This window comes from Mangifera indica, chromosome 7 (assembly GCF_011075055.1).
Source record: "Mangifera indica cultivar Alphonso chromosome 7, CATAS_Mindica_2.1, whole genome shotgun sequence".
In the NCBI taxonomy this organism is placed as follows: domain Eukaryota; kingdom Viridiplantae; phylum Streptophyta; class Magnoliopsida; order Sapindales; family Anacardiaceae; genus Mangifera; species Mangifera indica.
Genome location: NC_058143.1, coordinates 731,427 through 756,626, shown reverse-complemented (window position 1 = coordinate 756,626; position 25,200 = coordinate 731,427). Strand labels below are relative to the sequence as shown.

Genomic DNA, 25,200 nt, shown 5'->3' with positions numbered 1-25,200 from the left:
CCATATTCTTTCAACATGTATTTTGTTTTTGTGTCAATTCTTAATTAAGTGTATTCAATTCATTTCTCTTAGCACGCACTTTAAATCAGCCTTCCTAGTGGTTCAATTGGTGTGTTATTTTTTTGAATGAGGAACTATATTAAGTAATTCATCTATTCCATGACTGATGCTTATCAAAAGACCATTTTCCTTCTCTCAACTTTTCACATAGATTCTACTCTCTTGTTCTCCTTATATGTTTCTGAATTTTTTTTTCATTTCACTAAAATTTTATATCAGCATATTGTTTTTCAGTCATATTTCATCATCCGAATGATGTGTCTTGTTTGTTTTTTATACATTGTTTAGAGTTGTATAGTACATCTTATTTTTTTCATATATTATACTATAAATAGGAGAGATGATGCTTAGTGTGCACTCGAAAGGTCTTTCATTCACATGACTTGGAGTGATCATGGTGCTAAATGCCTTAAGGTATGCCGAGTATTAAAATTTTATAGCTATTTTTCTTCTAATTCTTTTAGTGCTTCGATTAATTCCAAAACATGTAACTACCTAGGATTCTCTCTTTCCTTGTTTGATTAATGTAAGGTATCTGAAAATAAAGAAATAGAGGAGCATTAATTTAAGAAAGGTTCTTACTATAAATCCTTGTTTCAAGAATGAACCATTTTCAACTTGTTTACATTGGCAATTATTAGGGGGTTGAAACTCTCACTCCCAAGGGCCAAAAAAAAAAAAGGTCCACAGCAGCAGCACCAGGTTCACCATGCTGAAAAGAAACTTGTGTTACTTCAATTTAATTTGTCAACAAGGAAGCAAATTTTTACATGTCTAGGAACTATATTATAAGCAGTGGCCCTGTAAAAGATCCACAAGAATACTTGACCACTTTAATGTGCACAGCCTCAGAAGCAATCAACTCAAGATAAAACTTGACAAATTCTGAAACACTGAATGAAATGCAATTTATTCCCAACATATTATTTACACCAAACACATTTTAATAAACTTTATATTCACCACTAATTACTTCATGCATAAGATGTCGTTTAGAAAATTACTCACAATCTCAAGACCAAGTTCCATTTTTCCAGAACCCAGACGATATGATGAAACCTGCCCAGGCAGTGTACAAACAGATAAGGCAACACCCATTGTCCCAACCATTTCACATGCATGAAACTCATCATTTTTTAAGCATCTCCTACAGTATATCGCCAGGAGCTGTGATGCTATATAGAAAAAGACTATCATTTGATGAAGCTTTCACCAAACAAAGAAATTGCCTGAGCATGTGGCAATAAAAATAATTCACTCTCAAAAAAGTTCATTAATGGTAATCTATGCATCAAGCTTATGTCAAATTGGAATATAGACATGCATTCTCAACCTACAAAATAACAACAGAGAATCTTTTTTCATCTTGTCGTCTTAAATCGCATTTATGTTGATACTAAGGTGGGCACATTTTTTTAAACTTCACCAAGAGAATCATAGATTTGCTTCCAAATAGATATTTTCTATTAAAACGAAATGCATCAAAGTGTTTTTCCAATTCAAAATAGCCAGTGAAAACAAAATAGCCAGCAAGTCTTATTAACCAACCAATAAGAGTATACCACATTAACAAAAGTGCAAAATTGGCTTCCAAATTGATAGGTTGTATTAAAATGTAATGCATAGAAGTAGTTTTCCATACCCACAAAGTACCTTATTTGTCTCCCTATCAAAAGAAACAGCTGAAGTACACAAATATTTGACTGAGGAATGAAAATCTGCAGAAGAGAATCTAAGATTTTAAAGAATGAGATAGGAAAAACCTTTTTTCTTTCTTACTTTTGTCTCGTGTCTAATGCTTCTTGATATAGGGAAAAATGGATAAACTTATAAGCAAATTTGAAAATTTCTTTGAAGCAGATGAAACATGCATGATGTATTTTGAGAGCATAACAACTCAACAAATCAGTAAATTGGGTGAATATTCTCACCAATATGAGATTTCTTATAAAATTGACATATATTTTCTAATTTATTTGTCTCTGTATTTGAGGTGATCAAAACAAAAGTACACATAACGAAGAAGGTATTTTAGAGCATATTGTTTTGCTCTAGGCCAGCATAATGCACTGTAGCATTTGTCCTCGTTTAACGTCTCCTAAGAACATCAACATTCCTCTTATCCACATGATCACCAAAAAAAACCAAAACGACGAGGCACACCTACACCATGTAAGGATGATAAAAAGATAAAATTAAAAATTAGCTACAACACAAGTAAATGAAATTTTCTATTGCATAAGTTTGATATTGCATAGGTTTAGGTACATTAAAGAATTAAACCATGTAGGTAGAATAATGAAACTATGAGAATCAAATAAAATGTCTTACCTAATACATCAAGACATACTTATAACATGCCAAGCTAATACTTGGATATTCAAGTTTTTTAATATTATTTGACTAATAATTCCCAACTAATTAATGAAAAAGAAATCAATCGATTTCGTGGGATAAACCCAAACTCATAAAATTTAAATCAACCATAATATGAAATAGCTAATTCATGAACTAAAACTGTATGTTGAAAAACAACACCTTCTCTTGGTAAGACTTTAAAACATCAAGTGAAAACAGAAGCTCATAATGTACCATATTAGAGTTTCTGAAAAGCAATTCATTCCTGAAAAGCAAAATTTATACTGTCATTGAATGTACCATATTAGAAAAACAACTAAAAATAAAGAATAAATAAAAATAATGATTGTAGTTAAAAAGACCAAGAAATAATGTCTAAGGTGATAAGGTGGCGTCTTATCTAACAGATTATATTACACATGGTTGGATCATCCTTCTTTAAGCTAAGACAACAAATATCAAATCTTGAAGCACTTATGCAACTTATAGATATCATATGTTAAAATATATTTTGAATATATTTAGGATATTTTCCTATATTTAGAATATTTTTCTATTGTTGGTTTTTTTTTTTCTTGTATATGATTTACTTCTTTGTAGAATCATTACACTCTGTGTATGCAATTCAATTATTTACACAATAACAGCGCCAATATCTCTTTTCTGCAATCTATTTGTTTAAACCTGCCTTTTCTGCCTCAAACCAAGGTTTAATATTTTTTCAGCAGCTGCCATATACTCTTGCCAGCCCTTATGGTTTTCCGGTGACATTCCCTCTCTTTTCCGACAACAGACCGGTCTCCTTTTGGAATTGTTTTGGGCCTCGGAGATTGGGTTGCATTGATTTTCCATTTGGTTGCTTGGATTACGTGATAGGGTTTGAATTGAGTGATTTATTAACTTTTTGGATTGGGCCACAGCTTTAGCTTTGGATCATTGTCTATTATTTTTAGCTTTGCATTATTGGATTGTCGTGGAATATTTTGGGCTTTTTATTGGACCGTGTTGGATTGTTTTGGCTTGCTATTGTATACTGGATTATTAAATTGTGTGAAGCTTTCATTACCATTATGTCTTGGTAATTTTAAAGTTAGCGTATAAGTTGACATTATTTGAAGTTACTTATTTTACGGAAACATAGAAATATCACACCTTACTAGTCATATAGTTTAGTTCAGTTCAGATATGCATAATAAAAAATTATGGTATATTAGTTAATTCTTTACGTGATCAATGGGATGCATCACATACATACTTTGGGTAAGGGCGACCTTAGGGTGTTAATATAGATAATTGTCTTTTAACTAGACATATATGGTAAGACAGAGACTACAATCAGTTTTCTTGTGTGATCAATATATTGTAGCTAGTTACTCTGATAGGCCAACCGTTATGTATGTAAGATATAATAATTAATAGACATATGAGATTTTAGTTACTTTCATTATGGTATCAGATATATCGAGATCAGTTTAAACTTTAGTATATTATGTGGGATGACTTATGTAGTTAGGGTATGAGGGTATCGAGAATAGATGGATGGGCAAATAAAAGTGCTAGAAAACATTCTTTTAACCACGTAGAGGCTTAGTGATAGAATTGTTTTTTATACAATTCCAAATTCAATAAAACAAAATGGTCATTTTTATTTCTATATCAATCAAGATTCCTAGTGAGATAAGAGTCTCATCATCATATCATCTTCATGGCACATTCAATAACCACAACACCACCCACAACCACAACAATAACACCCATCTCTTACAAATCCAAGAGGCCCTTTTTGTGCATTCCATCTTTAAGGTTTCGAGGGGATTTGGGCTTGCCATCAACATTCTAAACAAGTTTTGGATGACCATAAACCCATTTATAGAAGGTTTGTATGTTAGGGTTAATTATGTGTTTACTTTTATGCCTTCATTGTGTAATAATGTGTGCATGAATTAGTTTTATATATATATATATATATATATATATATATATATATATATATATAGGTTTACAATGTTGGTAAAATGAGCATTTTGAAAAGAGCACAAACTAATTATAGATAATGTATTGATTTTCAATATGTTATATGTTATCAATAGGAGACCTTTTAGTATTGAAAAAATGATGGAGGGAATAGTTAAGTTATTGGAGTTAGGGTTGCATTCAAATCAAATTAAGTCTGAATATGAGTTGATTCAAGTTCAATTTGAATATATTATGACAAGTTCGAATTAAATTTAAGTTAGTCAAAGATGTCATTGGAAAGTCATTAACAAGTTAAATAATGTTACTGACAAAACAAAATAAATAATATCACTAGAGGAGGATTCAAGATGAGTTACTAAACTAAAACTTCAGTTATAATTTGGATCTAATTGCACTAAACATCAATTTGATTTGAATTGGCTCAGTTTGAATCCATCTATAATTGGAGTAATGTTATCTTTTAATATGAATTTGAGTTAAACTGAAACCAAATAAGTGCTAACAAATTTGAGTTTAATTTGAATATAAAATTGTTAACTTAAATTTGAGTTTTGCTTATTCAAAATAGTGAATAGTACTATAAAAAAAAGATGAATAACAACACTAAAAATAGGAAAAAATTACTAAAATAAAAAAAATAATCATCAATGAGAGAAACTCACCCATCAACATTAATTTTGAGTCAAACTTGACTTTAATGAGTTAAAATTACTTCAAATTAAATTTAACGTATTCAATCTGAATAGAGAGTCAACGTCAAACCAATTTGATTGAATCCATCCTTATTTGTGATGATATCTTGAGTAAATTATTATATCTTAACTAAAATTTGGAAAACCAAAAATTTTTATCCTTTGAATTCTTAAACTATAAGCTTTCACACAAATTGTAACTTTGATAGAAAAACTAATGATAGAAGGGCATAAAAGTTATTTCAATTTTTTTATATTAATAAATAAAAAATGAAAAAAAAAATATTTGGAGGTAGTAGGGCTGAATTGCACTCAGCCTTTTGCGATTGGCCTAAATCACCTTCGAAAAAGCAAAATTTAGCTAGATTTAACCTAATTGCACTTTGACTAGTGTGGTTTAATTAAGTTTAGCCAAATTGCCAACAACCATTTTAAGGGTCAGATTAAAAAATGAAAAAAGTTAGGGTTAAAATGGGATTTACTTGTCCGACATCATAGAGCACCCTTCCGCCACAAAATTACGTTTTGGGTTACAGATTAAGATTTCAAAGGGTGAAGATTAATTTCTCCAAGCGCTGGGTGGGACAAGGTATTTACGCTAATATCTTGAAATTATTTCGAAATGAATTATTTCCAAAAGACCCCAACGTTATGATTTCTTTAGAACCCCACCTTGTTTGATTCCTCTGTCCTCTGCTACTTGACCCTTCGGCTCTGACAGCTGCAGTCGAAAGATTGTTATCAGTTCAGAAGTTCGAAACCCAATTACAGTTACAAAAAAACCATCAGAAACAGAATAAAAGAACAGACATTTCAAAAACACTGAAAACATTTTCGTTTTCTGAAACGAAAATGATGGCAAAATGCTCTTTTCAATCTACTGACACCCTTCCGTTAAAGAGCCTCGATGGGCTTCGCCACCTCGCAGAAACGCGCCGTTTCAAGGTAAACTCACTTCGCCAATTCGATTTCTACGGGAAATTTCTAATTATTTTCCTTCCAAACGAATGGGATGTAATAGTTTATGCAAAATCTTTTCATAATTTTTTGTGTGAAATATTTGATAAAGTGGTTGCTTTAACTTTACAGTTATAATTTTTGAGAATTTTCTGATAAATCTCTAGAAGCAAGCTTTGATTTTTAACTGAAGAGTGTAGTTAGAATTGGGCCAAATTATAGAGGGTTTTGAATGCAATTTTTGAAAGTTGTTGAATTTAATATATGATGTAGATACCATTGTTCTTCATTGGTGTGTGCGTACTTGTGTTGTTTGTGGTGTTTGTTTGTGCAGGCGTGGTTCTTAGATCAATTTGGGGTCCTTCATGATGGAAAATAACCTTATGCTGGTGCAATTTCTACATGTATGTATTCATATGTGAGTTTTAGCATTTGAGTGTTTTTGCTTTAGGCTGATATCGATATTCGGAAGAGTAATGCTACTCTCTCTCTCTCTCTCTCTCTCTATATATATATATATATATGTAAAAGCGATTATCATGCAGTAGAGACATGTCAAAGTATATTAGCTTCATTGTTATGCTTCATCTGATCACATCACATCGCATTAGTTTTTATAAATTACTTTGAACCTGTTGTTTGTATTTTTGCACTTTGGATAGTGAAGAGTAATGCTATGTGTAGACTTTTTGCACAAACTTGTTCGTTCTTGCAAATGAGCAATCATACAAAAGTGACGCATTAAAATTTTTCTAAGCTTTATTGTTACGTGCAAGCATGTTATTTCACATCAATTTGTAGGAGAGCTTTATATATGGCTACATTTTGTATGGATACTAATGATGGTCTGACAACTTAAATTCTTGGGTTGTTAGGTGGTGATAGTGATAGAGTTTGATTGTCTCTGGTTGTATGTTTGGTAATTAGCTTTGGATGTGTATGTGATAAGGAATGTCAACTTATTTTATATTTCAGTTCTTGGAATGTTTCACTTAAGATTTTTGGGTTGATATCTTGACTATATAAATGATGTGATAGTGTATTGTTTTGAATTTCTCTTTTTGGGTGATAGTAGAAAAGATAGCAACCACTGGTGTAGAAATGGAGATCATAAGTAACTCTTCACGGCATGTTTCAACCACGATGGAGAAGATGAAGAGTCTTGGATTTAATACTTCTCTCTTTGTAGGAGCTATCATTAGTAGAGAATTAACACATCAGTACTTGCAAAGGTTGGGTATTGCACCCTCTAAGATTAAAGATTAATAAATCATTTATTCTCAATATGAATTAATATTTTGTATAGTTCAACTCTCATGCCGAATTCAATGTTTGCTCTTAGTTTATACGACCCCCTATTCTTTCAACATGTATTTTGTTTTTGTGTCAATTCTTAATTGAGTGTGTTCATTTCATTTCTCTTACCACACACCTTAAATCAGCTTTCCTGGTGGTTCAATTGACGCGTTATTTTTGAATGGGAAACTATAATCAATGATTAATCTATTCCATGATCGTTGCTTGTCAAAAGATCATTTTCTTCTCTCAACTTTTCACGTTGATAGCTTAGCAAAAAAAAAAAAAAAACTTTTCACATTGATTCTACTCTCTTAACTTGTTCTTCTTATGAGTTTCTGATTATTATTATTTTTCATTTCTCACTAAAATTTTATTTCAGGGTATTGTTTTTCAGTCATATTTCATCCTCCAGATGGCATGTGTGTTGTTGACTTTTTATACATTGTTTAAGGTTGTACAGTATATCTCATTTTTTTTTCATATATTATACTATAAATAGGAGAGATGATGCTTGGTTTGCAGCACTCGGAAGGTCTTGCATTCACGTGACTTGGTGTCATCGTCGTGCTATATGCCTTGAGGTATGCTAAGTATTAAAGTTTTATAGCTATTTTTCTTCTAATTCTCTTGGTGCTTCAATTAATTCCAATGAGATGTAACTACCTAGGATTCTCTCTTTCCTTGTTTGATCGATGTAAGGTACTTGAAAATAAAGAAATCGAGGAGCATTAATTTAAGAAAGGTTCTTACTATAAATCTTTGTTTGAAGAATAAACCATTTTCAACTTGTTTAAATTGGCAATTATCAGAGGGTGGAAACTGTCACTCCCAAAGGCAACCAAAAAAAAAAAAAAAAGTGACCTTTTGGGAAATAGGTAAAGTCGTGACCTGGTTGTTAAGAATGTGCCTCCAATTTTGAGTGTCTAAACATATTTAGGTGCTCTACTCATTTATCATAAATATAATCATTGTAGTATTGTAAGATGGTCTCCCCTGTTTTATTTAGTTCATTCAAAATGAGCAAAATTTCTTTATTTGGGTTTTTGTGATTGTTTGTATAACCACTTAATAGTCAATTCAATATGCTCATACATATCTCAAGCATTTCTTGCTGTAGGGGATTTGCCTTCAAGTTGTAGAGGATGTAGAAGAAGCTGAGTTTATTTTGGACCATAATACTCAAGCTTTGGGGCTCCCTTCAGGAGAGACACATCCTACTAGTCTTGATGATCTTGAAAAGATATTGGAGCTTTGTGCAGCTAAGAAAATTCTAATGATTGTAGCCAATCCAGATTATGTGACTGTTGAGGCAAGGGCTCTGCATGTTATGCCCGGTAAATTCTATTCTCTTTAGTACACCACGACATTGTGTAAGGAAAATAGCTTGCTTTGACTGTGTTGTGACATTTTTATACCTGTTGCCGGTGATTTTGTTCACAATTTGGCCTGTTGTACAGAACCCGGAATTTCTCTATATATAAATTGCAGATTTTGGAATTTTGTTATCCTACCAATTGAGATGTAAATTTTGTTGATCCTTCTAGGTACGTTGGCATCCAAAAGCTTGGAGGTGAAGTGAGATGGATGGGCAAGCCTGATAAGGTCACTGGATCTCTTAGTCTTGATCTAATTAGTAAAATTGTTCAGTTATTTATGTTTTTTATGCGTGTCATTGTACGTGTGCAGTTGACTTTGCTTTATCACTTTGTAATAATTTATCAGATAATATATAAATCAGCGATGAACATAGTCAGTGTTGATGCTAAAGACTATTGCTGTGGGCGATTCCCTTCACCATGATATTAAGGGAGCCAATGCAGCTGGAATCCAATCAGTATTTACCACTGGAGGTATCCATGCAAATGAACTTGGACTAAGCGGTTTTGGAGAAGTTTCAGATTTGTCTTCTGTCCAAACTCTTTCATCGAAATATGATGCACATCCATCATATGTGTTACCAACATTCATATGGTAAAATCAAATCAAGGTAAGTACTGGGTAAAATAATCTCAAGTTCTTAACAAATCAATTGAACAGTCTCAAGTCTTAAGTAATTTCTTTAAAGAATGTTCTCAAAGTTGCTTTTGTTGGGCCTAAAACATTTCATACTTTTTCTCTGTTTTGCAGGTAGTGTAGCCACTTAGTTGGAAAGTGAAATTCATTAAGACTGATGTCGTAGAGATTTGTAGAAAATATAAGGACGATCAACGCCACAAGCCACTAGATCATTGCTTCTTCTTAAAGTTGGGGCTTCTTCATGTTGCCATGGTACCATGAACTAATTGTGATGACGAGGAATATTTGCACTGGTGGGGAAAAATTGCAGGCTTCTCTGTTTATAATGTTGTTTGACTCATGAATGGTGTTTGGAAATTATGAGGACTTGTTAAATAATTGAAAAAAAAGACTGCAGAAGAAAATTTCATATTTTGGAACTTGTGTGTACATAAAGTGGGAGAGAGATAAGGGTGTACAACAGTTTTGCGTTTGGGTTAGGGTTTAATGCGACTGCATTAGACTTTGTATTATTATTTCCATTTTTGTCATTTGACTCATCTCCCGTGGATGTAGGCACAAATTTTCCGAACCGCGTAAATTAGGTGTTCTTGTGTGTGTGATTGTCTTATGGCTTTCTTTCACTAATCATATATACTTCTTTTAACCAATAAAACCTCAGGCTAATTAGGCAGAAAAAGATTTGATAATAAACATGTTAAAGCACTGCCTGTTTGTTATTGAGCCACCACCATTTCAATGATGCTGAAGCTTTGGGTAGTGACAAGCCTTGATTGCAAACATTCGTTAACCTCTAATAAGTTAACCCTTTTGTTAAAATTGGAAACAAGCCTATATAGCACAGCTAGAAATGGCCTAATTGAGAAAGGGAAAATTCTCAGTGAAATCTTATAAACAGAGAGCAAGCAGAGAATCTCCTTTGCTTTGTACAATTTAAAAGCAGAGTGGTATATAAGAAGACTGTCTTTTCCATTTATAATATATACAGAGTGAATTACGAAGAATGATCAAGGATGAGGAAACCAAAATGGCTGAAGAAAGACACAAAGAATGATTCTCTATTCATTTTTCTTTTTAAAAGGTATGGGCTGTAGATGACAGGAGGAGGCAAGTAAAAGTAGATTTGGCATCACAATCAAACAACCCAAAGTTGATGATCATGAAGGATTCCTTTCCTTTCTTTATCTCAAGAATAAGTAAGGTATTCATCTAAGAATGACTTGTGACTCAAATATTCTTTTATTTTGAGCACTTAAAACACAATAACTAACCAGTTTCTCTTTCTTTCTCACATTCTTCTCTGCTTGTTACAATCTTAAATCTTTCCTTATTTCCAACAATCGAACCATGGAAGTCGTTCTTGAGCCCGTCATCTCCGAACTCGTTAAGGGGTTGTTTAAGATACTGGGGTCCAATGAAGTGCGGGACTTTGCCCAGCAACTTGTTGGAGGGGTAGATTCAAAGCTCAAAGAGCTGAAGGACAAGTTGACACACATTGGAAATCTTCTTCGCAATGCGCAAGACAAGCAACTGTCAGATGAAAGCGTAAAGAACTGGCTTGACAATCTTCAACAGTGGGCTTATGATGCGGAGGATTTACTCGATGAGTTTGCCTACGAAGCTTTGCGAAACAAACTGAAGGCACAACACCAGGCAAGCTCTAGCAAAGGATTTAGCTGCCTCCCCGCTTGTTTACCGAGTCCTTTGTTCGCTGTCCAGATGGGGTGCAAGATCAAAGAAATCAATAGCCGGTTGGATAAACTTCGCCAACAAAGATCAGCTGAACGTGAAGATCAAGAGCGTTCTGGACTGCCACCAACTAACGTCGCTGCACCGCCAAAACCAGAGGAAACTTCAAGCGTCCGACCTGAACAAAAGGTTTATGGCAGAAATGAAGATGAAGCCGAACTATTGAAAATGGTGAAAAGCGGTGCCAACTTTCAAGTAATAGCAGTTGTCGGCATGGGAGGGATCGGCAAAACAACAATTGCTCGAGAAGTGTACAATCACAAGGAGTTGGAAGATATCAAGTTTGACAAAAAAGCGTGGGTGTGCGTTTCAACCAACTTTAAAGTTGAAGAAATCTCAAAGGAACTTCTTGAGCAATTCTCAAAGGAAGTTCCAAAAAATTTCAATGAAATACAAGTTCAGCTGGAAAAGGCAGTAAGTGGAAAGAAATTCTTGATAGTGTTAGATGATATTTGGAAGGTGGAGTACCAGCAATGGGAAACGCTTAAGTCTCCTTTCGCAGCTGGTGCACCTGGAAGCATGATGATCGTGACAACACGCGATACAGATGTTGCACAAACAATAAGATGCTCTCATACTTATCAATTGAAGCTTTTATCCAACGACGCTTGTAAATCCTTGTTTCAGGAGCATGCGTTTGGGGCTGGTGCATTTGCTGTTCCTAATCAAATTTCGGATTCAATTTACAAGAGAGTTGTTGAAAGGTGTGGCGGCCTACCACTGGCAGCAAAGACCCTTGGTGGTCTTCTACGCTTTAAGCAGAGCGACACATGGGAAAATATATTGGAAAGCAAAATATGGAGTACATCTGATGAAAGGGATCACATTCTCCCAGCATTAAAGCTAAGCTATCATTATCTTCCTTCGAATCTAAAAAGATGTTTTGGCTATTGCGCAATTTTTCCTCAGGATTACGAATTTGAGGAGAAGGAACTTGCACTTCTATGGATTGCGGAAGGTATTGTTCAACCATCTGATAAACAGCTAGATGAGGCAGGTGAGTGTTTTAAAAAATTATGTTCAAGGTCACTTTTCCAACAATTGAATAGTCATAGTTCGAAATATGTTATGCATGATCTTGTTCATGATCTAGCTCAATTGGTTTTTAAAGGAATCGGTTTTAGATATGAGCAAAATATTGTTGAGCTACCAGAAAAATTTGAAGAAATTCATCATTTCACTTATGAATCTGATGGTCATATTGAAAAAAATAAATTTAAAGCCTTGGAAAAAGTAAAAAGTCTAAGAACATTTTTTCCTATGAGGCATGGATCTAAAAGTTATATAAGTGCTACAGTCATTTTTGATTTGTTGTCAAAGTTAGAAAAGTTGAGAGTACTATCTTTTGAAGGATATCACATCCGTTATTTACCTAATTCAATTGGAGGTATGATGCATCTAAGGTTTCTTAACTTTTCGAATACTTTGATAAGAAGTTTGCCTGAGTCAACGTGCCAATTATTTAACTTGCAAACTTTGTTATTAAAAGATTGTTTTTATCTCAAGAAGTTACCTTCTAAAATGAGATATTTGACCAATCTATGTCATCTTGATATAAGTGGCTGTAATTTATTGAAAGAGATGTCATTTGGAATGAAAGAGTTGAAAAATCTTCAAGTGTTGTCAAATTTTATTGTGGGAGAGGATACACATTCTTATTTGGAAGATTTGAGGAGTTTAAGTTTTCTTCAAGGAGAGCTTCATATTTTAGAATTACAGAATGTGACAGATCTAAATTACATACAAGAGCAAATACTAAGCAATAAGAGCAAACTAAAAGTTTTGTTACTAGAATGGGGACATCAAGTAAACTCACAGACAACAAATGTAGAAATGAATCTACTTGACAAGCTAAAGCCTCCTATCAATTTAAGAGAACTCACAATCAGAGGGTATGGTGGTGAAAGTTTTCCATCTTGGTTAGGAGATTTGTCATGGCTCTCTAATTTGCGTGTGTTTACTATTGAAAAATGTCCCCAACTTATTGGAGAAGTTCCTAATTATTTTTCTTCATTAGAAAGATTTGTTATTAAGGATTGTCCAAAGTTGGTGGTCTCATTATCAAATTATCCTATAGGTTGCAAATTAGAAATTGATGGTTGTGAAGGAACAGTGTGTAATGATGGTTCGATTGATTTTAAGTATTTGAATTCTAGATATCTTGCAAATATTTCGACAATTGAAGATAAATTAAAGAAAGGTTTTCAAAGAGTAGATCGTTTGAAGATTGTTCATAATCAAGAGATTATAGAATCATGGCAAAGTTTGGAAAACGCCAATTTTCTTTCCAATATAAATTATCTTGAGATTAGTGGGTGCCGGAATCTAAGATCTATTGGAAGGAGCATGCTACCATCATCTCTGAAAGAATTTCGTATCTATGCTTGTCATAGTCTAACATTTATTGATAGCGATGTCTTACCTTTATCTCTAAAAAGGCTTCTGATTGGAAAATGTGGAAAACTGAAATTTTTGAAGGCTTTAAGTGTTTGTTCTCTTATTGAGTCCATACATGTTTTTTCATGTAAATCTCTCAAGTGCATATTATTAGATGGTCCGTTGCCTGAGACACTCAACCAACTAGATGTTAGATGTTGCAAAGCACTGGAAACATTATCATCTCGTAGAAATGAGTACCTCCCTAAGGCACTTACATTCATCTTTATTTATGAATGTGAAGAGCTAAAGTCAATTGCTGAGTCCTTTGATAATAGCACGTGTCTTGAATATATTACTTTAGAGAAATGTAAAAATCTTGAATCCTTACCTTCAGGTCTACACCATCTTCCTTGCCTTGAGTCTATTAAAATAGATGGATGTCCAAAATTGTCGGTGAGAGAAGGTGTTCCCACCAGCCTTAGACAACTCTTAATTAATGAATGTGAAGATGACAAGGGAACGGGAATGGGAACGGGAATGCTCACCTCTCTAAAAACGTTAGAAATATTTTTCCTCCCACAGCTTAAATCCATCTCAGACCTGACCAACCTCACCGCTCTTGGAAGCTTGGATATCGTTTCACTCCCACTGCTTGAATCCATCTCAGACCTGAACAACCTCACCTCTCTAAAATGGTTGCGAATCCAAAATCTCCCACAGCTTGAATCAATTCCAAGTCTCAGCAGCCTCACCTCTCTTGAAAGTTTGGAAATCTCTGATCTCCTACAGCTTGAATCAATCCAAGATCTGAGCAACCTCACATCTCTTACACATTTCATAATTTCCAAATGCCCAAAGATCAAATTAATTCCAAGTCTGAGCAACCTCACCTCTCTTACAGATCTCATAATTTACAATTGCCCAAGGATCAAATTAATTCCAAGTCTGAGCAGCCACACCTCTTATGAAAAATTGAGGATTGTGGATTGCCCAAACCTCAGATCCATTCCCGATCTTGGCAACTTCAAATATTTATCAATTAAGAAATGCCCAAAACTCAAATCCCTGCAAACCCTGCCATCCTCACTTCAGTCTGTAGGTATTACAGATTGTCCACTGCTTATAAAACGATGGAAAAGTGTTAGGGGAAAATATTCCTCAAAGATTGCTCAAATTCCTGAAGTTGTAATAGATGGCAAATTCATCTACAATTCAAAGGAGTGGGGAGTTGTTGATACGAGCTTCTTTCTCTAATTTTCCTAATGGCACAGATACATCTAATTCCATCAAAGGTTTGTAAAATATCTTGATGACACCTCTACTATTGTCCAGATTTGTACTTAATCCAATATCTTTTCTATTAATTTTGAAGTTACTAATCTCATTTGAACTTTGCCAGGTGATGGTCGACAAGAATCTCTCAATTATAGTTTGTCCGGGTAATTCATTTAACTTTAATCAACCTAACATAATACCTTGTATCTCTAATTCTGATCCAACATTTCTAATGTCAAAAATTTATTTGTAACTCAAGAAACTTTCAGCTTAGGAAAATTCCAGTTTTTGGAATTCTAAATAAAGTAAATTCTTCATGTTCTTGTTTCCTGAGAGGATCTTTCAACAATAGATTTTTATAGCTTATTTAAGGAATCATTGTTTACTTAATGTAAACAACACAATGCAGGACTGCTATGCTTAGATTCAATGTTGTAGAAATCATCGGAAAGGCTTAAAATTTTCATTCTCTAACTTCATGTAAGCATATTAAACATTGTGTTTATATATCTAACATTGTAAAATTACACATTTTCTACCTTACTCTTGGATTTATATATGAAGTCCGCCAATTGATGAGAGCAAAACCAAGTAATGGACTTCTATATATCTTGCTGAGCCAGAGCAGCCAGTAAATTTTCACTTCATACAAGTATGTGACAAATTCTTTCTGAATTTATGTTTTCTCTTATGCAGACACTTATTCTTTCAATTTCTGTGAGGGTCATTGAATACAAGATAAGATGATATTATTGCTTAATTTGTCCGAGTTAAGAGATTTGATGCAAATTTGATAATTTTGGCTTTTATTTCTATGCTTATACAATTCAAGGCAAAAATGTGTAGAGGCCAGTATTGAGCTATTTTCATTCTTAAATTAAATAATAGATTTATAAATTGATCTCGTTTGGTTTTAGGTTTGTCAAAACTTCTAACATCTGAACCATTCTACAATTTTTATTTATACTTTTTGTTGTTTAGAAAATAATTCCTGTGCCTCAAGTTTAAACTTCGCTAACTTTTTTTTTCTTTTGTCAGATTTTTGACTATAACAAAATTCTATGCTATCAACAATATTCTCATATTGAAGTTTACTAAGGTACTTATATGTTTCATGCCAATCTCATTTTCTGGTTGAATTTAAATTTTAATACGTATAATTTAATTCAGTATTTCATCATTTTTTTCCAGCAAGAAGCAAGTAAAAAATATTTGTCTAGTTTCAGAAGTAAAGGATGGCATTTTGATCTTATAAATTGAAAGTGGTTCCTCTGTTTCAAAACTTCTCTACTTTGTCATCTCATAGATTGTCTCAACTTTTGTGGTTCCAAGGTAATCAAAAGTAAGTAATCTCTGCAATTTTTCTTCAGGTACATAAGCTAAAGATCCTTGCTACTTTCTTTTCCAAATCTGGGTCTACTATTTCCCTTCTGATTCATTTTTCTTCAGGTGCCACTGTCTCCAACTTAGACAAGCAACTGTTAGAACCTAATCCTGGCATGTCTAAGTTTTCCGGAACTAAACTTACTGCATGTCTGCTTGCTGAAATTCCAATACTGAGATTGTATCTTCTAGCTGTTGCAACGGTTAATCAAGCAGCATTTTTCCTGCTTGTGTGTATGGTATTTTTATTGTTATGTCATTGTTTTTGTTTATGGCAAAGACATATTGTGAAATGCATCATTATTAATCTACGGTTTACACTTTCTAGCTCATTTAAGGAATCATTATTTACTTTCTCTTTGCAAACAACACTATGCAGGATCCCCACGCTTAAATTAACATTGCAGAGATCGTTGTAGGGCTTAAAGTTTTCCTCCTCCAACTTCATGTAAGCATATTTAAACTTTCAACAAGATCAAAAGTTATTTCTACTTCACACATCTAATTGCATATTATGTATCCTACTCTTACATGTGGACATGGAGTCCACCAGATGTTGAGCAAAACAAAGTAATGGACCTCTATATATCCTGCTAAAGCAGTACAACCAATCAATGCTCATATAACAAAGCTCATGAGGTATTCTTTCTCGATCCTTTAATGTAGTCTTATTCTTACATGTTCCCACCATCATTACACTTTAATTTCAGGAGAGCATGTCACCTTAATTTGAATGTTTTAATATTCAAGGAGAGTACTGAAAGATTTTCAAGATGAAATCGACACAACTTTAAGAGAGTTTTGTGTCACCTTTGATAAAAGACTCGAATAAGAAGTTCAGCTTATGACATTTTTGCAGTAGCTTGTGATCAATCAATTTCTATTGTGGTAAGACATTTCCAACCTTGATAACATATTCTTATACATTTTTGAGATATTTGAAATAATGAAAGATTCATGTCTTTTCTGCAAAAACTGTGAGAGTAAAAATTTCTAGTATCACATACTACAAACTGTAGAGATCAGGAGGTGTTTTGCCCATATAATTTACCATAAAAGAATTGCTAGATCTGATAAGTACCAGCCCTTATTAGATCAACTAAACGGTCTCACATCCCTTAAGTAAGTTCATAATAAGATTTCTCTCAAAGGCATGTGATATTGATACTTGTCCCTTGTTACTCGACAACTTGTTGAAATAAAGAAAAGGAAAGACAGGGCAAGAAATCTCTTGAAGCAAATGGATGAAGTTAAAGAACATTACATCGCTTCAGAAATTTGTAATATTTATCTTCAGGACAACTTGTTGAAATTGTACTCTTGTATCATTTGTTTATTGTATTTCTACAACACTGTCAATTCCATGATTCATTTTTCTTGGTTTGGCAGGTGATCTGGTAGCAGAGTTGAAAGTTAAGTACACAAACAGCAACACGGCTACAGAAATGGAGGAATTTGCTTTCTTCTTGGAGGTTTGAAGCCTTGTTTCGTGTGGATGTTGGTTCCTCCTCTCCACAGGTTAGAAGACTTTGCTGCTACATCCAGGTTTATGGCTTTCTTGGAGCAAGATGATTACTTTCCCTACTGTTCCTTCACGAATGTGTCAGCATTTATGGCTGCCTTTTCACTTCTGGAGGAATTTTCTGCTGCTGAACTTGTAGTTCTTGTTGGTTTGCTCTTAGCTGGTGCCGTGACTAAGCAAGATGATGTTGGTTAATTTCCTCTACAATTCTGGTCCAGCTACAATCAGTTTGCAGTTTCTTTTTCTCGCTTTGCGATATTATTTTTTGCCTTTCAGTTTGGATGGTCTCTATTGCTGTTTTGTGTTTGAAGTTGACTGCTTGGTGCCGAGTTGTCTTTCTATTTTCATAAATTTTTTGGTAACCGAAGAAACTTTTTCAGCTTAGGAAAATTCCAATATTTGAGATTCTAAATAAAGTAAATTCTTCATTTCTTGTTTCATTTTTCAATTCCTGAGAGGACCTTTCAACAACTGATTAGATAATCTTATGATTTGTCTTTTTTGTGAGTTTTGAATTCAGGGGAGGAACATTTAGAGGCAGAAGTTGAAATATTTTCCATCTAATTGATTTGAAGCTTATCTTGTGCAATTTAGGTTTACTTACACAATATGGACAACACAATGTAGGACCCCTATATGCGTGGATTTAGTGTTGCAAGAATCATTGGAAAGGCTTAAAATTTTCCTTCTCTAACTTCATGTAAGCATATTCAACAATGTCTCCTTTATTGCGCTTTCATTCTAGAAAAACATGTCTCCTTTATTTGAATGTTTTAATATTCAAGGTGAATCTTGAAAGAATTTCAAGATGAATTCCACACAACTACAAAAGAGTTACATGTCACTATGAATGAAAGGCTCAAATAAGATATTCAGCTTATGACATTTCTATAATAACTTGTGAGTAATCAGTTTCTATAGTGGTAAGACATTTCCAACTTTGATAACAAATTCTTGTACATTTTTAGATCTTTGAAATAATGACAAGTTTATGTATTTTTTGCAGAAACTACTTGAGTAAAAATCTCTAGAATCACATCTCACATACTTTGGAGATCAAGAGATGTTCTGCTTATATAATTTACAAGATTTGATAAGTTCCGGTCCTTACTAGCTGAACTAAATAGTCTCATATTCCTTGAGTAAGTTACTAATAAGATTGCCTTCAAAGTCACGTTATTTTCTATTGATTAGCCTTTTTGCAACACAAATATTGATATTTGTCTCTTGTTACTTGACAACTTGTTGAAATAAAAAAAAGAGAAGACAAGACAAGAAATCTCCTGAAGCAAATTGATGAGATTAAAACACATTACCTCACTTCAAATATTTGTAAGTCACAATTGTACTCTTGTATCATATGTCTCATGTATTTCTACAATTCTGTCAATTTCATGTTTCATTTTTCTTCGTTTTGTAGGTGATATGGTTACAGGTTTTGAAAGTTAATAACACAAACAACAACATGACTGCAAAAAAAGGGAGAAAATATAAAGAGTTTTGAAGAATAAACCACTAGATCATTGCTTCACAAACTTGGGCCTCATCGTGTCCCTATGACATCATAAACTTAATGTGATGATAAGAGGAATGTGATGTTGGTAAGGCAACAATGTAGGTAAAGGAAATCTACTGAAGCAACATGACATCAGTTCCAATCATGGTAAGACATTTCCAAATGGATAAAAATTCTTGTAAATTTTAAGATTTTTGTGATAATAACAAAGCTTATATCTTTTCAACATGATCAAAGAAAGCCAAAAAAAAAAAAAAAAACACTTTAAAATATCATCTCTTGAACTTGTGAAGATCACAAAGTGTTATCCACTTGTACATTGTGTTAGAGAAGGTTTGTTTGGACATGATAATCCCAAGTTCTTACTAGATAATTTCTTAATACAAAGGTTCTCAAAGTTGTGTTTTTTATGATTGTTTGTCTAATTTCAACTCCAATATTGATATTTATCCCCTGTTAATTAATAGTTTGGAGAAAAAAATAAAAAGGAGGTCAAAGTAGTTTCAATTGGATACATGGCAAGAATTTTTCTGAGCAAACCGGATATGATTAAAAGACTTGATTCACCCACTATTTTAATTGTAAGTTGTAATTCTATCTGTTGTATCAATTTTTTTACTTTTTCTTTCAGCTTTGTCATTTTCATATTTTATTTCCTTCTTTTGCATATGATGATCTGGGCACACAATTGGAAAAATTAAGTTCACTAACATCAAACAGCCAGTGACTTGGAGAAAATCGAAAAACTGTTAAGGCCACAAACCACTAAATCATTGCTTCACAGACTTGGGGCTTCATCATGTCACCATGTCAAAAAATGCAGTTGCAGGGTGCTACAGACCTGAAGTTTTGCCTTGAAGTTGCTGGATTAGTGGTATCAGGATGTTTGCTGGAGATTTTAATGTGTTTGGGGATGAAATACATGCTGAAGATGTGGTGCTGGGTTGGCTCTTCCTTGCTGCTGCACTCCTCTTACTGGACTAACACTGGAACAAGAAATCTGGAATTTATGTTCCAAAAAGAACATAAATTCCTTGATTGTGTGGTGAATGTGAGACAAATTTTTTTGTTCTTGATTGCATAGTGAATTGAAGACAATTTTTCATCCTTGATTATGTAGTAAATTGAGAACAAATTTTTTTCCTTGATTGTGTTGTGAATTGAAGATAAAAAAATCAGTTTCTATTTGTATGGTAAATTTGGGAAAAATGTTTTTATATTCAATGAAAATTAATAATTATATCAATTCTTGAAGTCTAACAATTCATATGAAGCATCTTTTCAACAAAGTGAAAAGACAACAAAAAATAGCAAAACCGGTGTACACTCTATTGACAGCCAATCCATTCTCCAATTGCAAGTTAGGGACTGCTTTGCCTGCTACAATCATCAGTACCATAGAGTGGCACCAATTCTGCATTTAGAAAACTTAACTAAAATCAGAAATATATTGGTTTGTAGTTTCTCTTCAAAATGCATGACTAGTTTGAGATTTTTCTGTTTCTTTTAACTTCTTACAACCCCATCAGGAAGAAGTTTTTTCTTTCAACTTAGCGAAGTAAGCACATATTGCAGAGAAAATATGTCAAAAGTACCAGTAATTTTTTCTCAAGCCTTCCCAGGATCTTTGTTCAGCGGAGAAATAATTTTTAAAGTCTTTTTAAAACCCTTTTCTTTTTATTCTCTTTAAATGAACAAAGCTAAATGTAGCCTGTAAAATAAGATACCTCCCAGGTATTGAGCATGCCCTTGACAATATCTGCTTAAGCACATGAGAGACAACTACATCTACAAGTTGAAGGTCCACAACAGCAGCACCAGTTTCACAATGCTGAAAAGAAACTTATCTTAGTTCAATTTAATTTTGTCAACAAGGAAGCAAATTTTCACATGTCTAGGAACTAACTGTAAGCAGTGGCCCTGTAAAAGATCCACAAGAATACTTGACCACTTCAGCATCAGAAGCAATCAACTCAAGATAAAACCTGACAAATTCTGAAATATTGAATGAAATTCAATTTATTTCCAACATATTATTTACACCAAACACATTCTAATAAACTTCATATTCACCACTATATACTTCATGCATAAGATGTCGTTTTGAAAATTAACTCACAATCTCAAGACCAAGTTCCATTTTCCAGAACCCAGACGATATGATGAAACCTGCCTAGGCAGTGTAAAAACAGATAAGGCAACACCCATTGTCCCAACCATTTCAGATGCACGTTTTGCTTCTGCAGTAACAGAGTAACTTAAGAAAGGGAAAGGCCAGCAGCAGCAGCTAGCTCCAGCAACCTGACTTTCCAACTCCACATGCATAATCAGAACTAAATTTAGTGTAAGAACAGTTCAGACATATATGAAAGGATAAAGACAAAAAATTAAATCAACCAATACAAAGATAAATTTTCACTGGAACAAGTAATAGTAGAAAAGGCCTAAAGCGTGAACATGTAAGTGCAAATGCAAGAAAGGCCCCTATATGCATATATGTAAGGAGGAAAAGGAAGAAACAGAGAACCTTGTGGACAAGAATAGGGCCTGCCAAACCTCTTCATCCAGCTATGCCTTGAGGTGGAGGCAATGCACAATCATCTCCAACTATAACAATCTGCAAATGTTTAAAGAACATATCATTACTTTTATTTGCCATGTTAAAAGAAGTAGCTAATGACTTGTTAGAAACAGATTTCAATCAAATTAAAGAGATTACAAGCATTTATCTTAACAACAGTTTTTAAAGAACCTTAAGCAATAAGGCAGCAAGTGTGCAAAGACGCTCATGCCTCATCATGGATCCAATTTCACTACCATGCCCTTCCAAACTTCATTGCACGCCTCAACTACATGGAAAGGATTTGCCCCTTCATCTAAGTAATTTCCAGCAATTTCAATTAACATCCTGCACTTTTCAAGCTGTAAAAGCCATGTTAGACTAGCATATGCATAGACACAATAACATCCATGATTTATTCCCATTAGTTATCAAATTACTCAAATCTAACAAACAAGGATCTCAAAGAAATAATAGGGCAAGCATAGAAGTATACCCTGGCAGCAAGACCATTGCATGAAACGTCAGAAACTGATGGATGCAGTTCAGCCCTGTCAAGTACATGCATGAAACTCATCATTTTTTAAGCATTTCCTACAGTATATCGCCACGAGCTGTGATGCTATATAGAAAAAGACTATCATTTGATGAAGCTTTCACCAAACCAAGAAATCGCCTAAGCATGTAGCAATAAAAAAAATCCACTCTCAAAAAAGTTCTTTGATGGTAAACTATGCATCAAGCGTATGTCAAATTCTAACATAGGTGTGCATTCTCAACCTACAAAATAACATCAGAGAATCCTTTCTCATCCTACCACCCTAAATGGCATTTATGTTGATACCAACGTGTGCACATTTTTTTTAACTTCACCAAGAGAATCATCGATTTGCTTCCAAATTGATATTTTGTATTAAAAAGTAATGCATCGAAGTATTTTTCCAATTCAAAATAGCCAACGAAAACAAAATAGCCAGCAAGTCTTATCAACCAACCAAAAAGAGTATACCACATTAACAAAAGTGCAAAACTGGTTTCCAAATTGATATGTTGTATTAAAACGTAATGCACAGAAGTAGTTTTCCATTCAAATTGGCAGATTATACACAACATGACGCATAGAACAATTTTACCTAAATAACAGGAAGCAGAGTTTTCTTTTTGGATAAATAGTCAAAAACTTCTAAACTGTATGATATTCCGCAACAAATGGTGGAGCCAGTAGCGGTGGAGAGCCGGCTTTATCTGGGCCTTCGTCTGACTGTAGTTAGGGTTTCTCTTGAAGCGTAAACGGTCACGGATGGAATGAAAGCTGAGAAGTCTTGTATGGTGTTATTAATTGCGCCAATTTCATCGTCCGAATCGGGAGGGATGGAGGTTCGGCCCGTGGCCATCGGCGTGTAATAAAGATAAGTAGATTAGGATTAGAAATTTTCTCGAGAAATTGAAGGAAAATTATGAAAAGAAAAGAAAAGAATTGGTTAAAGACATGTTTGGTTAATGTATAGAATAAACGTGAAACCTTGAGTTGGCGAGCTGTGCATGTAGGCACCAATTTGGGAGGATTTCTTTTAATTATTTTAGAAATTTATATTAATTAATTATGTATATAAGAACTTTCTTAGGATGTGATGCATAAAAAGGGAAAATTGAAGATAAAAGGATGTAATTTCGAAATTAAAATTCAGTCTTATAAAATTATTATTTTAAAACAAAAATAAAAATCATTTTTAAAATTATCAAAACAAAAATCCTAAGTTTTAAGGAGACGAGATTAATTTAATCTCCTAAAATTATCATAAAGCAACATTCAAAATGAAATTAAAATTTTTTCATAAAAGTGAAAAATTTTGCCTCTTAAAATAATTATTGTAGAACAAAATTAAAATTATATCTAAATATTTTATCCTTAAATTAAATATTTGTTATAATAATAAGTGTTGTTGTAACTTGTATTGAATGATAATTGTACTCAAATATCATAACAATATTTGTAAACTGATACTTGTATTAAAAAGATTTTCCAAAATTATAATGAAAATTCAATTGATCCCTCTTGCAGATTCTTACATTGGAATTAACATAGATTCAAGAAACATAGAAAACTCAAAACAAATAGATTAATCCCTACAGCTTTTAAGAGGCTGGAACTCTCCCTCTTTTTCCTTCTCAACAGTTTTTTTTTTGGAATTCAATTTGGATCCTTCCCACCTCTTTTTATCCTCATTACAGTCAAGTCTTCCCATAGATTGCCACACACCCTCTCCCAATTTGGTGGTCCTTGTTGCTCCACTCCTTTGTTGCCATGTGTTTTTGTTGTCCCAAGTGATACTTCTCTTGATTGTTCTGCATTTAGTGTCTTATCTTGCAGGAATTGTAAACATAGACCTTAATTAACAGTCCCCCCATCAAAAGAAAACAATTTAAAGTACACAATAATATTTGATTAAGGAACAAAAAGCAGAAGAAAGAAAATTTACAGATTTTAAACAATCTATAGATTTGGTGTCTAAAGATGTAAACACGTGCTACAACATGTAAAGCTGCCTAAATGGCAGATGAAACATATCATGTGCTCACCAAAATTGCTTCACCACTTTCTGAAGCTCCATTTTTGAGTGACTTGCATATGTGTGACATCCTAAAGACAAAGTAACTTACCCAAAAGAAACAAAAGCCAAAAGAGAGGTAGCGAAGCATATGTAGATAGACAAAGATGTCTTTCTTCTATGCAAGTATGAATGATATTATAAAGGCTTCAAGATGCAATCCAAAAACTCTCAACCCCTCTTCTAAATGAGCAGGTCCATAATCTATAGTGTGGAAGATGTAATAGCTAGTTAGACAATTTTTAATGTACTATATTATATATATAGAAACTTTTAACTTAAATTACAAATTTATTTGCATTTTAAATTTGTAATATAGGATGAAGGCCCAAACTAGTGTTTGTAAACTGAAGGCCCAAACCAGTGTTTATAAAATGAAGGCCCAAGAAGACTGCAAATATTTTCTATTAAAAGAGGGGCAGTGAAACGGCCCTTCTTTTAAGCTAGCTAGAATTTGAGATTTGGCAGCGGCGATCACCATCTGCTGTGGAGGTTTCATTTTGTAGGATAAAAAAATGAAAACAGAAACGCGAGAAGCAATAGGTTGTAGAAGATCTTCAATGCTCAAGACATAGTTAAAGGGTCTCCAATTGTGACATTCTTCACAACACAAAATTGTGAGAATTATGTAAATATAATAAAGATTATTTAACAATTATTTAATCACTCAAATTCGAGTTTATTGGTAATTATCAAAATAATATCATTTTTTTAATAATAAACAAAAATGATATTGTTTTAATAATTGTCATCCTTTAAATCGAGTTATAAATTATATTTGAATTGAATTGAATCATCTTTTGATTCATAGGAAAGATCAGCCTGAATTATCATTAATTTAAGTTTGA

General features: G+C 33.4%; 2 protein-coding genes, 1 long non-coding RNA gene and 1 pseudogene across 27 annotated transcripts; 3 read left to right on the top strand and 1 right to left on the bottom strand.

The window, feature by feature from the left end:
- The first annotated feature begins 5,516 nt into the window (after window positions 1–5,516).
- LOC123220672 lies at window positions 5,517–9,927 on the top strand (annotated as a pseudogene).
- Window positions 9,928–10,706: 779 nt separating this feature from the next.
- Window positions 10,707–12,457, top strand: LOC123220807 (putative disease resistance protein RGA4). The gene is made up of 2 exons (XM_044643389.1): window positions 10,707–12,105; window positions 12,429–12,457. Exons 1-2 carry the CDS (start codon window positions 10,707–10,709, stop codon window positions 12,455–12,457), a joined length of 1,428 nt encoding a protein of 475 aa, XP_044499324.1.
- A 1,402-nt stretch (window positions 12,458–13,859) lies between these two features.
- On the top strand, window positions 13,860–20,331 carry LOC123220673. 20 transcript variants are annotated; one of them, XR_006503112.1, is made up of 16 exons: window positions 13,860–14,779; window positions 14,887–14,926; window positions 15,172–15,242; window positions 15,327–15,414; window positions 15,801–15,861; window positions 15,954–16,104; window positions 16,212–16,384; window positions 16,525–16,593; window positions 16,699–16,784; window positions 16,856–17,033; window positions 17,535–18,367; window positions 18,674–18,809; window positions 18,929–18,999; window positions 19,088–19,330; window positions 19,651–19,764; window positions 19,886–20,331. It is a non-coding gene; the product is annotated as an uncharacterized LOC123220673 (long non-coding RNA). The 20 variants fall into 20 exon arrangements; XR_006503118.1 differs by adding an exon at window positions 18,453–18,567 and having other exon boundaries at window positions 14,887–15,414; window positions 17,535–18,261; window positions 18,295–18,367; XR_006503113.1 differs by lacking the exon at window positions 15,172–15,242.
- Window positions 20,332–20,381: 50 nt separating this feature from the next.
- On the bottom strand, window positions 20,382–23,284 carry LOC123220665 (putative 3,4-dihydroxy-2-butanone kinase). 6 transcript variants are annotated; one of them, XR_006503097.1, is made up of 7 exons: window positions 22,877–23,284; window positions 22,240–22,294; window positions 21,936–22,105; window positions 21,711–21,800; window positions 21,090–21,484; window positions 20,911–21,014; window positions 20,382–20,597 (listed from the first exon to the last, which is right to left on the bottom strand). XR_006503097.1 is itself a non-coding variant. In XM_044643234.1 (3 exons), exons 1-3 carry the CDS (start codon window positions 21,321–21,323, stop codon window positions 20,448–20,450), a joined length of 255 nt encoding a protein of 84 aa, XP_044499169.1. In that variant the 5' UTR covers window positions 21,324–21,703; the 3' UTR covers window positions 20,382–20,447. The 6 variants fall into 6 exon arrangements, 1 of the variants encoding a protein (XP_044499169.1); XR_006503094.1 differs by lacking the exon at window positions 22,877–23,284 and having other exon boundaries at window positions 21,090–21,178; window positions 21,303–21,484; window positions 22,240–22,870; XR_006503095.1 differs by lacking the exon at window positions 22,877–23,284 and having other exon boundaries at window positions 21,090–21,496; window positions 22,240–22,870.
- Between the last annotated feature and the right edge of the window lie 1,916 nt (window positions 23,285–25,200).